Source organism: Poromitra crassiceps, assembly GCF_964638095.1.
Source record: "Poromitra crassiceps genome assembly, chromosome: 16".
Classification (NCBI taxonomy): Eukaryota; Metazoa; Chordata; class Actinopteri; order Beryciformes; family Melamphaidae; genus Poromitra; species Poromitra crassiceps.
The window spans coordinates 15,576,832-15,593,051 of NC_139645.1; the positions used below are offsets into that span (position 1 = coordinate 15,576,832).

The 16,220-nt window shown below is 43.7% G+C and overlaps 1 protein-coding gene across 1 annotated transcript in view; it reads right to left on the minus strand.

Annotated features, from left to right (window-relative positions):
* prmt3 (protein arginine methyltransferase 3) overlaps nucleotides 1-16,220 on the minus strand; it is a 114,771-nt gene that overhangs the window by 26,080 nt on the left and 72,471 nt on the right. Inside the window, exon 13 of the mRNA XM_083652581.1 lies at nucleotides 9,094-9,180. Coding sequence (XP_083508707.1) covers nucleotides 9,094-9,180 — 87 coding nt within the window. The remainder of the gene's footprint in view (nucleotides 1-9,093; nucleotides 9,181-16,220) is intronic.

The window sequence follows — 16,220 nt, forward strand, 5'->3', positions numbered from 1 at the left end:
AGACTGTGGTTGTACTGGTCAGCTTCCAGGTATGAATGTGTGTGTGAATGTGAACAGGGCGCTCCTGAAAAAGAGAGCATTGCTCTCAGTGAGACTCTCCCTGTATAAATAAAGGTAAAAAAAAATAAAAAAAATAAAAAAAAGACTGGTTCATTCAGATTTTTGATCACGACTGAAAAAGCTGAAATACACGACACAACTGACTCAGACCAGGCAGTATACACTACAAGACTTTTCACTTTGAAATTCAAACATGTTTGATATCATCTTTGTGGCTCCGACTGGCGTCGGGAGGCAGTTTACACTAACAGATTAGAAATCTGTACCCAGTATACACTAACAGATATAGCTGCCGACTGGCACAACAACTGCAGACAACAACTGCAGACTAGAGTCAACAAAGACAGACTGAGCCCAACTGGAAATCTTGTGTAAAATCTGGGGGGGAAGTCTTGTAGTGTAAACTAGGCATAACATGGTCATTTTACATGGACATTATCCCACGGACACAACCCCCCTCCCCCATTATACATCACTTTAAGGATTTACTGGACATTTTACATGGACTCCACTCTATGTCACTTTAAAGGTATTTTACTTTGCACTTTATAATTTATAATTTGAAGAGTGTCTTTCTGTCTGCTCAAAGACATGTTTACTCCCTATGGCTATTAAAAAATAATCGTAATAATCTTGAGTTCAACGCTTCACCGTCCCTTTGAAACGGTGCAATCCAAAACGGAGAAAAAAAATGTCCTCATACATAAAACACCACAGATACAGAAGCCTTCACACAGGCAATAAAGAGCCTGATTTGGACTGTACCAAGCCTGGCACCTGAGAGGGGGTTAATGCTTGTGATTTAAACGGGAAGGGTGATGGGAGTTTGTCGACCCTCTGGGACCCAGTTGAAAGGAGCTAATTAATAGCTTTTATGACCCCTAAAGCAGGATTCAACCACCGTTCACTCCTGATGGGGGCCGAGAAAAACAATTATTCATCGGTAAAAGGAATCTGTTAGTCAGATGAAAATATCTTCATTCAATAAATGGAAAGAAAAACAAACATTAATGTGAGGCAGCATCACCAAACACCATACATCTAATGCAGCAAGTTCCTTAGGCGGACACTTCTGATTGGACACACCGACTCTGTTTTCCGCGTTTCAGAGTGATATGACACAGTGTTGACGCTTCTGATTGGACACAACACCAACTCTGCTCCAACAGTCGCTTTAAACTCACCGAGACTCATCACTATCAGAGACAGCGTAATTAACATTTCCAACCCCTCACAGACATCACACGCTCCGCATTTATTTAACAACTCCAACCCCCACTCGCCCGGCTGGCTTCCTATAGACCCTTTGCGTGAGATCCCAAGTACATCGCTTACAAGCACAAAATCGCCTTACGTGGCTGGTAGCACCACTGTAGTATTGAATGTCCATTATGTTCCTATGTTTTTGTTTATTTTCTTTTCTTGTGTCTGAGCTTGTCTGTTTTCTTTTGTTTGGGTTCTATAAAAAATTGAAAAGAAAAATTGAAAAAAAAGAAGAAAATCCAACGACATCACACGCTCCACATTAAAGTTTCCATCCATTTATAATCATTCTAACGATCTCCCTCCTGTCCCAGGATGGTGTTGTAGGGTTAGGAAGGAGGAGAGGCAGAGGCAGAGGGGAGAGTACGGAAAGGGTCTGTTAAAACACACAGAGACACACACACACACACACACACACACACAAAAGGGGCCAAATCAAACGCGAGTGTTTTATTTTCATCAGTGTTTAGCCCCGGGCCGCGCCTCTTGTCTGTGATAAGTGATGGCAGTGGGCTTCCTGACGGCCCGCTGGAGGAGGAGGAGGAGGAGCCCCGCCACACGGCCGCTCGCCGGCCCCCTGTTCTCTGGCAAGAGCGAGGGGGAAAATTAATAATTATCATCATGGATAACACCAACAGGGAGCAATTCATCACCGCTCCCCTTTCGCCTGGCTGCGTGTCACAGCGCGCCGCGTGCCTCGGCCAGATACTATTATACGGCGGGGGAGGGGGGGGCGTGGGGGGGAGGGAGGGGTAGAAGGGAGAAGGGAGGAGGGCTAATGCGCTTTTGATGGGGTTTATCCAGGCGTGGAGCCTTCAAGCACGACCACCTCGCAGGAGGGTTGGTTTGAATCCCCCCCCCCCCCCACCCCCCCGGCCTCTCTGCCCGGCTGCCGCTCCGCTCTGCTCCGGAGGGGTGGAGCAGGAATCAGCCGTGAACCCAGCGCACCTCCACGCTCCTCTCCCCTCCTTTACCTCACTTTCAGCGCTGCCTAGCTAGGGTTGGGGGGTTCTTATAGCATTTGATCAAATCCCATCGAATCTGCTCGCTAATCCGAAACCTTTGGAATCCCTCATCGAGTCTTTTTAGGTTACAACACAATGCAACAAAGTTATGAATAACGTTCTGTTTAAGAAGAACTACAACTCTTAAAGGCCTGTGTTTTTTCATGAACAAATGAAAACAACAAAATCAGCGTTTGCTCTACTCCCGTTACTTTCTGACTTCCCACGTAGTACCATTTGTAGCCGTCAACCAATTGCAAGCTAAAACCTTGAAATACCTCACAGCTCACAACGACATAGTCTCAATTTAAAAAAAATCGCTGTTACCATGAAAAGTCGGGCTGCTATAGTTATTACCAAATCAAATTCAAATGGGAACAAAATCTTGAAAGCTGGGAACTATTTTCAGTGCTACGGAACTACTTTCCTGAGATCACAAAGTGTTTACAGCCGGCTTACCCGTACAGAAAAAACACAAGGTTCACGTGTGTCCACATGTTCACCACATGTGGTGAACATGTGGACACATGTTAAATTTCACATGTGAAAACCTGATGTTTACAACTGATGTTTTAGATCAGTAGTTCTCAACCTTTTTTACCCCAAGCACCACCTCGGAAATGACCACCATATGAAAGTATGAGAGGAAGGGAGCCCTGCGTACCACCAGTGGTACACGCACCACAGGTTGAGAACCGGTTCTTCTCATATAACCCCGTTGGTACAGTAGCTGCCGCTTTAACAGTATTCAAGTGTGGATTTTTCCATTAGCGGTTCCCATCCTAACTGTGGCGGAAAGTGTCCTTGAAGTTGAAGACTGTCGGCCCTGTCAGTCCAGAAGGCCATTTCGTGCCCATATTATTTAAATGGGATGGAAAGTGGGCGAGAGATGGATTACAGATTAGATTTCCTGGGTATCGGTACAGTAGCTTCGTCAGCAGCCACATGAGACAGACAGCAGTGTTCAAATTAATTACACACACAAACTCCTATTCTCTCCTGCAACCTCATTAGCATACATCATTTTCAGCCTTTAGGAGGGACTGAAGCATTTTTTTAATTTATTTTTCTGCTCTACATTCATACATTTCCCTGTTTTCAGTTAACCCTTAGCGGTCACGATGAAAATTCGATAATAATATCATACAATAAAAGTGTATACATCATGTTAAAAGGGAGAATGTGTAGTTTCATATAGTATAAATCATGTTGTAATTACTTCCAGTCAATCTTTTAAATGAACAGAAAATATTATTTTACGCGAAAATAGAGTCTCTTAACTCATTCACCGCCAAAGACGTCTTTGACGTGTTATCAGGAATAGCCCTCCCCGCCAATGACGTGTTTGACGTGTTTTTGTTTTTATTAGTGCAGCGCGTAGTTCAAAGACTTCCCCAGCCTGTGACATGGTATCAGGTCCCTGCCCTCAAAGACAAGCCGACAACGCGTTATCAAACACATACCGCAGCTGTTGTTTTGAAATGAGCAGGAGGAAAAACAGAAAACAGAGAAACGCGCTTCCTTGTGCAGAGAGGAGAAACGCCATTGAAACGCCCCTCGGCGCGCTGCGCTGGTCGCCTTGCTGCAGGGCGAACCTGGATTGAGTTGTTCGCGGTAGTCAAACCCGTGACGAACATGATCGATCCGGTTCCAGCGCCTGGTCCCAAAGCCAAGCCGGACCCGTTCCTGTGTCGCAGCATTCGTCCCAGCCCGAACGAGAGGAGGAAAACGATGCAGAGGAGGCTAGACGCTGATCTCAGACCAGTTTGGTGTTCCCCTCCTATGCTAATTTGCGGGGCAATCAATAGTGTTCCCTGGGAAGGAGGTGCGATCCAGCAGCAGCTGTGGACAGAACTCTCTCTCTGTGTGTGTGTGTGTGTGTGTGTGTGTGTGTGTGTGTGTGTCTGTCTGTCTGTCTGTCTGCACACTCACTCACACTGAGTAAACTGTATTGTTGAATGTAAAAAAAGCACTTCATGTATATATATATATATTTTTTTTTGTCATTTGTGTCATAACGAATAATATTTACATGTCTGATGTCAATACAGTTCAAAATAAAAGAATTGAGAGCGAGTTCTGCCTGAGATTGTGTCTTTTACAAAAATGTCCTTTTCTGCTGTTTCTCTTCTCAGAGAGACATTTTTGGTGAAAACAGGGTGTATATAAATGGCTATAAGTAGAGTACAGAACATGCTAAAAGCTCACTTTTTTTTTCCTGGTGAACCCAGAGACCTACATCTTCATTTTGAGGTATTGCAAATCACTTTGGTGCTAATAGATAATTTACTGTGGGTCTTGAAAGATGACCAACAATTATGAAAATCTTTGGCCTGTGCTAAATATTGGCAGTCCTAAACTGGCCATGAATGAGTTAAAGTCAGTTCTCTGAGAAAGACTTGGCTTTTTCACCATTTTATGTTAAAATGAGAGAGAAATTAAAAGTGTATGAACTGTCCGACAAGTTGTTGATAATACAGAACAGAACTCAGAATGTATTTATCATTTCCTGCTCAAAAGATACAAATCATTTTGTGAAGGTTTGAGGGGGGGGGAAGTATGCTATGCTATGCTATATAGCGCATGCTATGGCTAACTGAGGCTTGTGTTCCCTTTTATAGTCCAGCAAGTCCCACCTCAAACACCATACACAAATCATATATCCGTATAGCTTATTTCGTCAGCAGTCATTGGATGCTTTCAAGGATTGTATGACAAGAGATATTAAATATTAAAACCGTTGGAAGCTAATTTCCGAATTCTGAATGGGCTGATCTGAGACGAGCTGATAGGGCTGTTCAAAGAAATGAAGCCAAGCACAGATACCTCAGAAAGATAAATTCTGATTCAAGTTTCACAGGAACTTTCAATATGTATACATCTGGCTTGGCTATGCGTGAAGGCAGATGGCATGTGTACAAGGAGCAGAGCATGCGAGATGTAAAGAAGGAGATGAGGAAAGCAGAGAGAGAGGGAGAGAGACATAGAGAGACTGGGAAAGAGAGAGACATGGAGAGAGAGGGGGGGAGTATTTGTCTTGTGCGCGAGCGGCACAGACGCAGGGGTTGTGCTGTTCATTTAATGCAAGGTTAGGCAGGCTGAGCTGATGAATGGACTGTCGACAGCAGAACAAAAGCAGCCGCTCCATCACCGGACGGGAGGCGCAGGCAGCCCCTCTCTCCCTCTCTCCCATCCCTGAGCGCTGGTCCAGGAGCGGTTTACCCTTCACACCATGCTAACCTTAACTAGCCACCGATACCGACTACAGATCAGTATCTTCATGGTCAACCTGCCTCCTCCAGGTCAATAACCCATGTGTGGATCCCTGGACACGTACTGTAGGCCAGTGTGCTGGAGGCTTGTATCTACTGTGGGGACGGCAGAATCCAGAAGCACCTGGATAAGTCAAGTCTGCCAACATGATCACATGGTGAATTCTACACGTACGCTATTGAGGCAGCACCTATGGATGCTCTGACGCAAAGCACACCAACTAGGAGATGCGGTCAGGAACAAGAAATCGGAGAAGAGCAGGCGAAAAGCAATCCTCATTTAGATTTTTTTTTTTTTTGTTCCCCAAAAAACCTGAAAAACTTAAAAAAAAAAAAAAAAGTGAAAAATGACGAGAACGCCGACCAATATGGCCCCGTCATCGTCGGCGCCGGCCTTCCCAACACGACCGGGCTACATCCTCCTAGAAATAGAAACTCGGGACCTTTTCAATTACGGAGCGCCCGGGAAAGACAGGCAAAATGAAGAGGATGTTTACAGATCCCATTAAATCCACAGGCCTTTACCCAGGGAGCTCATAGGCCCAGATAATAACAGGCTATTGATTCCCCATTAAAGCAACATGGCCGACAGTGCTGTGGCAATGCAGCACTGCCACAAAGCACACCTCTGACACAACAGGCCCTTTTCTTTTTGTTATACAGACAGATCACTTCTCACAAGCCTGCAGTCGCCGGGCTATTCTCGAGTCGGCAGGCCAGTGCTGGTCCCACAGTGAAACATGTGCTTCAGACAGTAGAGGATTGGGGGGGGGGGGGGAGGTTGAGGTGCATCACCAAATAGACTCATAAAGCATCCTCCATTCGCCTGTACCTGACCCCTCGCTGAAGATGTTGATGAAGGTGCACACTTGAGTTTTTGTGTTGCCGCTGCTCGTCACGCTGCATTTTTTACACCGCACCTCACGTGTTCAGACAGGTTTGAGATGAGCAGTGCTGCAGCTATCGATTATTTATTCTGGCGATTATTCCTGCGATGAATCGAGTTATCGGATAAGATTACGCGGTTGCGGTTCAGGCTGAGAAAACGACGTTAACGTTGGCGCAGAAGTGGTAGACTCTGTAGACTCTGGAGGTTGGAAACACGACAGAGTAAAACATGGAATAAAGTCCACCACTCAAGATGATCAGTTCACTGTCATAGAAGACGAAGGAAGGCAGAAAATATTCATATTTTAATTCTTGTATTTTTTTCGTTAAAAAAAAAATGAAAAAAAAAAAAAATTACGATACATTTTCTGTCAATAATAATAATTGATTAATTGTCAATTAAGTCATACATGAGGTATTGGGCCACATTTTACACCCAAGTGGAAGTGCAAGGGCAAATCATTGCTAGTTTCTAGCACTCAAAATCTATTTAGTTTTCTTTTAATTACCACTGGGTTTATGAAACACATCTTTGATGTACTGACCCAGTGGTAATGAGATATTATCCAGCATCTTCCCAGGCGGTCCGGGGGTTTGAACCAGCAAACTTCCAATCTCAAGCTCCACCCATCCAACCTACAGGCTATCACCGCCCACTATAGAGACAGTCAGCCCACAAAATGTTATACTGCTAGCGCGCGAGTGGGGTAAAACCGCCGATATATCTCAATGGGCTGACTCACCAAAGGACGGTGCTGTGGCTCTGAACTACAGGTGTGGGGATTATAGAGCAGAATATATTTTTATTTTATTTAACCAGGTAAGTCATTAAGAACAAATTCTTATTTACAACGGCGACCTGCCATTGTAAATAACACACAAGACGTCTGCTCAGATGTGCGTTTGCTGCGGTGGTTAAATCCCCGATCGTGTCTGCCTGGGCTGGGCTAGCAGCTAAATTCTAACTTTGCTGAAGGGATAGAACGGGGGATTTACCCCACCCTGACCACGCCCCCAGCCAGGCTGAGCCAGCTAACCCAGCGTCTATGACGAGACATCGCCTCAACCTATTGCTATTGATTCATATTCGTGTTACAAATAAAGTTATTTATTTTGCAGTCTCTCAACAGTCGAGACAAGTATTTAAAAGTGCATATGGCAGGCTTACAAAAAAAGAATGGGAATCTACAGTACAGGCAGGCTGTACATGTTTTTCTCATAACGCACTGCAACTACTTGTAAGAATGTGAGGTGTGTGCGTGTGTGATTGTGCGTGTGTGTGTGTGTAGCATTTTAGCAAATGACAGGGCGAGCAAGCTGAGAACATTCACCATGTTATATGACATGTAAGTCAAAGTTGTTATTAACCTCACTGCTCAAAGGATCTTAATCAATCTGAAACTCCATCAGATATCCCATCGACAGACAGACGTCCCCACAAAAACACAATCCATCAAAATGAGCGGAGAGATGTCTGTGCTGCCTTGTTCTTCCAGACAATTTCTCTGATAGATGACTGCACGGGTTGCGGCTGCTGTGTAAACTTTTATTTCAGACCAAGTCGTTTGCGATTAATTAATAAGTTACCGTCTCAAAGGGCTTCTTCACACGCCCACATTTGAACACAATACACGAAAACAACGCCCCCGCAGCCGTTAATGACAGGAAAGAAAGACTCCCACGAAAAACTCCACAAGGAAAAAGAAAGGTAAGAAAACCTGGGAAGGGCCAGAGACATGTCGACATCTCCGTTCACTCCAATGGACCAGTTTTTTTTTTACCTCACAAAAGTTCCAGGAAGTAAGGTCCTGGATTAAGCAGTGCTGTCGAGTTCCAGCAAAATGGACTGTTTGTGATGTACTTTAGGGTCTGACGTTTAAAGAATCAAATTGTACATTATCAGCTTTATTTTAGCATTCAAAGCCTCCTCGAGCCTCCTTCCTGGCTATTCATTGGCTACTGAGTCACGCATTTTGGACCTCCGCTGACGCCACTCTCTTACTAGATTGCCACGCCCAAGACGGGGGAAAACAGAAACCCCCCCCCTCCAATCCTGGCGTTCTCCTATGTCACGTGCATGGTTGTGTGTTGCACAAAAAGATCGTATATACGGAAGATGAACACTCCAACTTACTTCCTTGACAGCTAGATCCACATTTTTCTTCTCGCCAATTCTCAATGGCTTCCTTGTTTTGTTCAGGAGTACAAAAAACCCACCACACAACAGCTTTTAGCTATGTTTAATTCAAGGAAAATGACGCTGGTGTGTGGAAATGAACGGAGCTTTTCCCCTGTGATGGGCGTGGCCTATTTCATGCAGTGTCTCTATAGAGAGGGATCAGAAACTCTGGCCTTTATTTTTGCAACTCTATTGAGCTTTACTTTCCTCAAAGTTGATGATTTTACTCATTGCTGACTTTTGACATGAGTAGCAAATTATCTTTACATTAATTAAAACTGCAAACTGTCCCTAATCATAAAACCCTTTTTGTGTGTGTGTGTGTGAGAGAGTGCGTGTGTGTGTGCGCGCGCGTGCATGCGTCTGTGTGTGCATGTGGATGGGTGGGTGGGCAGGGACTGTCGGTGTGTGTGTGTGTGTTACTTACCGTACAGTTTGTGGTGTCTGTCATCTTCAAGCAGAAGTCTGATACAAACTCCAGCTCAGAGAGACACACTTTGTTGCAATCAAAAGTCTGTTGAGAGTAAAACATAATCAATAAAAATAAACAAGCACAAACCTTCAAGCCCACGGTGCAGTGGTGTCGCCATTCAGCTTTATGGCAGAACGCCCGCTCTCACCACCCACATCCCCCTAGCCACTTCCCCTACCCACCCCTCAAATCCCAACTCTCTACCACCCTCCTGTCCCTAGCTATGCCCACATCCCCCTAGCCATTGCCCCTACCCACCACTCGAATACAGACTCACTACTACATTCCTATCCCTATAGGTACAGCCCCTTTTCCCACTAAACTGTGGGTGTCTCCCGACTTTTCCATCTTATGACTCCGGTGGAGCCTGCTGGCCCAGCGCCGTGGGAGAAATTGGTCGACACCGTGCTGGGTGTTTTAGGCCAATGAGGTTCAGAATGACGATTTCCAATGTTTCCCATCTGCCTGATATCAGAGACGCCGTTTCCCCTCTATGTGACATTCATGTCAATTGACACATCAGACACTTCTAGGTTCTTTTTGACCTGCTGACTTGAAACCAGCACAAGTCTCCTCTGAGCAAAACTTTTACCGCTGTGTGGAAAAATAAATAAAAGCGAAACATAATTGATAGCTAAGGGAACGTTGCGGTCGATTCAGCGCTGGGAGAAGATTTTCTTTTTGACTAGTAATACAAATCATTACGCTTAGCATTATTCGTCATCTCGACTTTAGCTTTAGCCCATTCAGAACCCAATTATGTTTCAACACACACAAAATATTGCAATAGACGATTCGACTCTAGATGCACTCATAAATCATTTGCAATTAAAAAAAAATCTTTATCATGTGTTATTTTTTTTGTCTATTCCAATGGACGGAGAATCTAAATGGGAGGAAGCACCTAATATTAAAAAGTGACAATAAATAGCCTTAAAGGAACACTCTGCCGATTTTCAACAAGCTTTGTATCATTAGAACATCAATAGTATATCAGAAAACTGTAAACTGTTTTGAAGTAATTAATTTAGTTTGACAGTTATTGAGAGTTGATTTGAGTTAAGTTGTGGACCAGTGATGTCATTCATGCACAAATGACATCACTGGTCCACAACTTTACTCAAATCAACTCTCAATAACTGTCAACTTAAATGAACAACTTCAAACCTGTTTACAGTTTTCTGATATATTACTGATGTTCTAATGATACAAAGCTGGTTGAAAATCGGCGAAGAGTCCCTTTAACGGTCTGAGCTTGTCCCTGACAAAAACAAGTACTTTTAGTGTATGCACATTTTCAAGATTCAAGATTTCTATTGTCACTCCGTGGTACAAGTATCACGTGTGAAATTCTTGTGCTGTGGACTCCGTTTACAACATAGTACAAAAAATAACAGGGCATATGGGTGCAGGAAAACAACAAGAGACACAACAAGCAATATGGCAGTAGAGTGATAAGACAAGTCAGAGACAGTGGCATATTCACTGCACATAGGTGCACATGGCATGTGCATACTTTGATGGTTCGCTTTGATGGTTCGCTGTGGGCTGCACGGGACATAGTGACAAGGACTGATCTGAATGTGATCTCTAACAGAAAGACACAATGCAATTTATGCCTCTGTTAGACCTTGATTGAAGTAGGCCACAGTCTGATGCATCGATCAATAGCTGACATTTTCAGCTTAAATCAGTTGCTACAGTTGTCAAGACACAATCTATGCATGCTTGCATGGCGCTCCTAATCTCTGATGAACATTATAACAACGGGTTGAAGCTCGTTCTCTCGAGATAACGAGATAAGTAACTTGTGTGATCTGGAGATCAAAAATAATTGCAAGCTATTCTCGGCTTCCATAGAGAACTGCTGGCAAGTTGCATAAAGAGCAAATACTCATCAGTTAACTGCCATGAGGATGAGTAGATAATGACGACTACATTTTTAATTCTTGAATGAACAATTCTTTTAAGCCTTTAGAAATAGAGACTTGTGGGGGGCATGGTGGTGCAGTGGTAAGCGCTGTCGCCTCACAGCTAGAAGGTCCTGGGTTCGATTCCCACCTGGGACGCTGTGAGCGCTGAAGGAGTGCGTGCCCGTCCGCATGTCCTCGAGTGCCCGCCGCCCGGGTGGGGTCGTCAAAAGGGCCTTTCTGTGTGGAGTTTGCATGTTCTCCCCATGCCCCCTGGGGGTTTCCTTCATATAGGAACCCCACACCAAAACATGCAATATCCTGGTCGCTGATGTGGTGCCTCCTCTGGTCGTTCGGGGCGCCTGTTCGGAGGGAGGGGAACTCGTTGGAATAGCGTGATCCTCCCACGTGCTCTACGGGTGAAGCTTCCCCTGTCAGGTGAAAATAAGCGGCTGGCTAACTGCCCATGTCTCGGAGGAAGCATGGAGCCAGTTTCGGCTCTCCCCAGATTGGCAGAGGGTGGAGCAGCAACCAGGATAAATAAATAAAAATGAGCACTAACGGGGGATAAAAATGGGATAGAAAATCGGGAAAAAAATATTTGAAAAATAAATAAATAGAGACTTGTAATACTATAGAGTGGTTCTTGTAACAGAGACACTCTAAACTAAGATGTTAAAGTGTAAAAAAGTTACAACCCTGGAAATGTAACATTATACAGTACAGACGGTTATAGTGATCAACCGCTTATATTGATCAAAAAGCGTGGTCCACAATCATTCCTATACACATGCTGTTTAAATAGTTCACTTATAGTGATCAATACTCCGCTTACAGTGATCATTTTGGGCCTTTGTTCCCACCTGAGAACAATGGAACAAATGTTTAAAACTACAGTAATTTTATATATTTTTTACTTACAAACTGCCAAAAATGAGCCAATGAGATACAGCAGTGATACTTTGTGCATGTCTGTCTGTGTATGGAGAGATCACGACATCTCTGTCTGTGGAGAGGTGGCGGCGTCTCTGTTTACACGAGACAGCTGCATTTTAAACAGCTGGAGGCCTAACTTACTGTATGTATTTTTAAAGTCAATAACATTCCTTTACTCTACACCAGGGGTGGCCAAACTTTTTTGGTTGTGGGCCGCATACAGAAAAATATAAGGAGTCGCGGGCCAAACAATATTAAGCGCGTCAGTTTTCGAGGCAAAAAAATTGGACCAGAAAACCCTTGTGCCATCAAAAATTGAATTTCTACCTAAATAAATATATGACATAGTTTATTGATGCACTCACCTATTACAATGGGTATTTCTGTATGTTATCAAATTTTATTTTCCTGTGCCAACAGGTTAAGACAGAGATAATTTAATATAACATTCGTATTAAACATTAATTCAGTATTTTTTTTATTTTTTTATAAATAGACCATGTCAGGGTGCCCAAGTATAACCCATTTTCAATGGTTTTAAATTGAAAAAACGAAATGGGGGGAATTTTTGTTTTTGTTTTTCAGTTTTTTTTTCTTAATGTTTTTGTTTTTCCGTTTTTCCCCCCGTTTTCGTTTCCGTTTTCCGTTTTAAACTTTGAAACAGAAAAACGGAAAAACGTTTTTAGCAACAAAAAAAAAAAACATTTTTTTTTCTAAATTCATGGCGGGCCACTTAAAAACGGGCAGCGGGCCGCAGTTGGCCCGCGGGCCGTAGTTTGGCCACCCCTGCTCTACACGTACTGTATTCATGTAATACATATACAAAATGTCAATTAGATGGTAATCTGCATGAGAAATAAAGAAAAAGAAAAAAATCAGTTATAATGATCATAATGATAAAGTGATCAATTTGAGCCGTCCCAAGGTGATCACTATAAGAGAGTGCACTGTATAAGAGAGAGTGCACTGTATAAGAGAGAGTGCACTGTATAAGAGATAGTGCACTGTATAAGAGAGAGTGCACTGTATAAGAGAGAGTGCACTGTATAAGAGAGAGTGCACTGTAGAAGAGAGAGTGCCCTGTATAAGAGAGAGTGCCCTGTAGAAGAGAGAGTGCACTGTATAAGAGAGAGTGCACTGTATAAGAGATAGTGCACTGTATAAGAGATAGTGCACTGTATAAGAGAGAGTGCACTGTATAAGAGAGAGTGCACTGTATAAGAGAGAGCCCTGTATAAGAGAGAGTGCACTGTATAAGAGAGAGTGCACTGTATAAGAGAGAGTGCACCGTATAAGAGAGAGTGCACCGTATAAGAGAGAGTGCACTGTATAAGAGAGAGTGCACTGTATAAGAGAGAGTGCACTGTATAAGAGAGAGTGCACTGTAGAATAGAGAGTGCACTGTATAAGAGAGAGTGCACTGTATAAGAGAGAGTGCACTGTATAAGAGAGAGTGCACTGTATAAGAGAGAGTGCACTGTATAAGAGAGAGTGCACTGTATAAGAGAGAGTGCCCTGTATAAGAGAGAGTGCACTGTATAAGAGAGAGTGCACTGTATAAGAGAGAGTGCGTGCACTGTATAAGAGAGAGTGAGTGCACAGTATAAGAGAGAGTGCACTGTATAAGAGAGAGTGCACTGTATAAGAGAGAGTGCACTGTATAAGAGAGAGTGCACTGTATAAGAGAGAGTGCCCTGTATAAGAGAGAGTGCACTGTATAAGAGAGAGTGCACTGTATAAGAGAGAGTGCACTGTATAAGAGAGAGTGCACTGTATAAGAGAGAGTGCCCTGTATAAGAGAGAGTGCCCTGTATAAGAGAGAGTGCCCTGTATAAGAGAGAGTGCACTGTATAAGAGAGAGTGCCCTGTATAAGAGAGAGTGCCCTGTATAAGAGAGAGTGCCCTGTATAAGAGAGAGTGCACTGTATAAGAGAGAGTGCACTGTATAAGAGAGAGTGCACTGTATAAGAGAGAGTGCACTGTAGAAGAGAGAGTGCACTGTATAAGAGAGAGTGCCCTGTATAAGAGAGAGTGCCCTGTATAAGAGAGAGTGCACTGTATAAGAGAGAGTGCACTGTATAAGAGAGAGTGCACTGTATAAGAGAGAGTGCACTGTATAAGAGAGAGTGCACTGTATAAGAGAGAGTGCACTGTATAAGAGAGAGTGCACTGTAGAAGAGAGAGTGCACTGTAGAAGAGAGAGTGCACTGTAGAAGAGAGAGTGCACTGTATAAGAGAGAGTGCACTGTATAAGAGAGAGTGCACTGTATAATCTGTATAAGAGAGAGTGCACTGTATAAGAGAGAGTGCACTGTAGAAGAGAGAGTGCACTGTAGAAGAGAGAGTGCACTGTAGAAGAGAGAGTGCACTGTATAAGAGAGAGTGCCCTGTAGAAGAGAGAGTGCACTGTATAAGAGAGAGAGAGCACTGTATAAGAGAGAGTGCCCTGTATAAGAGAGAGTGCACTGTATAAGAGAGAGTGCACTGTAGAAGAGAGAGTGCACTGTATAAGAGAGAGTGCACTGTAGAAGAGAGAGTGCACTGTATAAGAGAGAGTGCACTGTATAAGAGAGAGTGCACTGTATAAGAGAGAGTGCACTGTATAAGAGAGAGTGCACTGTAGAAGAGAGAGTGCACTGTAGAAGAGAGAGTGCACTGTATAAGAGAGAGTGCACTGTAGAAGAGAGAGTGCACTGTAGAAGAGAGAGTGCACTGTATAAGAGAGAGTGCACTGTAGAAGAGAGAGTGCACTGTATAAGAGAGAGTGCACTGTATAAGAGAGAGTGCACTGTAGAAGAGAGAGTGCACTGTAGAAGAGAGAGTGCACTGTATAAGAGAGAGTGCACTGTAGAAGAGAGAGTGCACTGTATAAGAGAGAGTGCACTGTATAAGAGAGAGTGCACTGTATAAGAGAGAGTGCCCTGTATAAGAGAGAGTGCACTGTATAAGAGAGAGTGCCCTGTATAAGAGAGAGTGCACTGTATAAGAGAGAGTGCCCTGTATAAGAGAGAGTGCACTGTATAAGAGAGAGTGCACTGTATAAGAGAGAGTGCCCTGTATAAGAGAGAGTGCACTGTATAAGAGAGAGTGCACTGTATAAGAGAGAGTGCACTGTATAAGAGAGAGTGCACTGTATAAGAGAGAGTGCACTGTATAAGAGAGAGTGCACTGTAGAAGAGAGAGTGCACTGTAGAAGAGAGAGTGCACTGTAGAAGAGAGAGTGCACTGTAGAAGAGAGAGTGCACTGTAGAAGAGAGAGTGCACTGTATAAGAGAGAGCGCACTGTATAAGAGAGAGCGCACTGTATAAGAGAGAGTGCACTGTAGAAGAGAGAGTGCACTGTATAAGAGAGAGTGCACTGTATAAGAGAGAGTGCACTGTATAAGAGAGAGTGCACTGTATAAGAGAGAGTGCACTGTAGAAGAGAGAGTGCACTGTATAAGAGAGAGTGCACTGTATAAGAGAGAGTGCACTGTATGAGAGAGTGCACTGTATAAGAGAGAGTGCACTGTATAAGAGAGAGTGCACTGTATAAGAGAGAGTGCACTGTATAAGAGAGAGTGCACTGTATAAGAGTATACGAGAGAGTGCACTGTATAAGAGAGAGTGCACTGTATAAGAGAGAGTGCACTGTATAAGAGAGAGTGCACTGTATAAGAGAGAGTGCACTGTATAAGAGAGAGTGCCCTGTATAAGAGAGAGTGCACTGTAGAAGAGAGAGTGCACTGTATAAGAGAGAGTGCACTGTAGAAGAGAGAGTGCACTGTATAAGAGAGAGTGCACTGTATAAGAGAGAGTGCACTGTAGAAGAGAGAGTGCACTGTAGAAGAGAGAGTGCACTGTAGAAGAGAGAGTGCACTGTATAAGAGAGAGTGCACTGTATAAGAGAGAGTGCACTGTAGAAGAGAGAGTGCACTGTATAAGAGAGAGTGCACTGTAGAAGAGAGAGTGCACTGTGTAAGAGAGAGTGCACTGTATAAGAGAGAGTGCCCTGTAGAAGAGAGAGTGCACTGTATAAGAGAGAGTGCACTGTATAAGAGAGAGTGCACTGTATAAGAGAGAGTGCACTGTATAAGGCGGGTTTGAGACGTGTGTGATTAGCCTCATGTTCTCACTGAGGGGGGAAAAAGCTCATCTGTTTTACAGGAATTCACCATTCCACGAGAGGGCTCTCAATTTTACGCCATAGCGGCCAGCCTTAATGGAATGTTATTGGATCGTATCAACGGGAGGCGA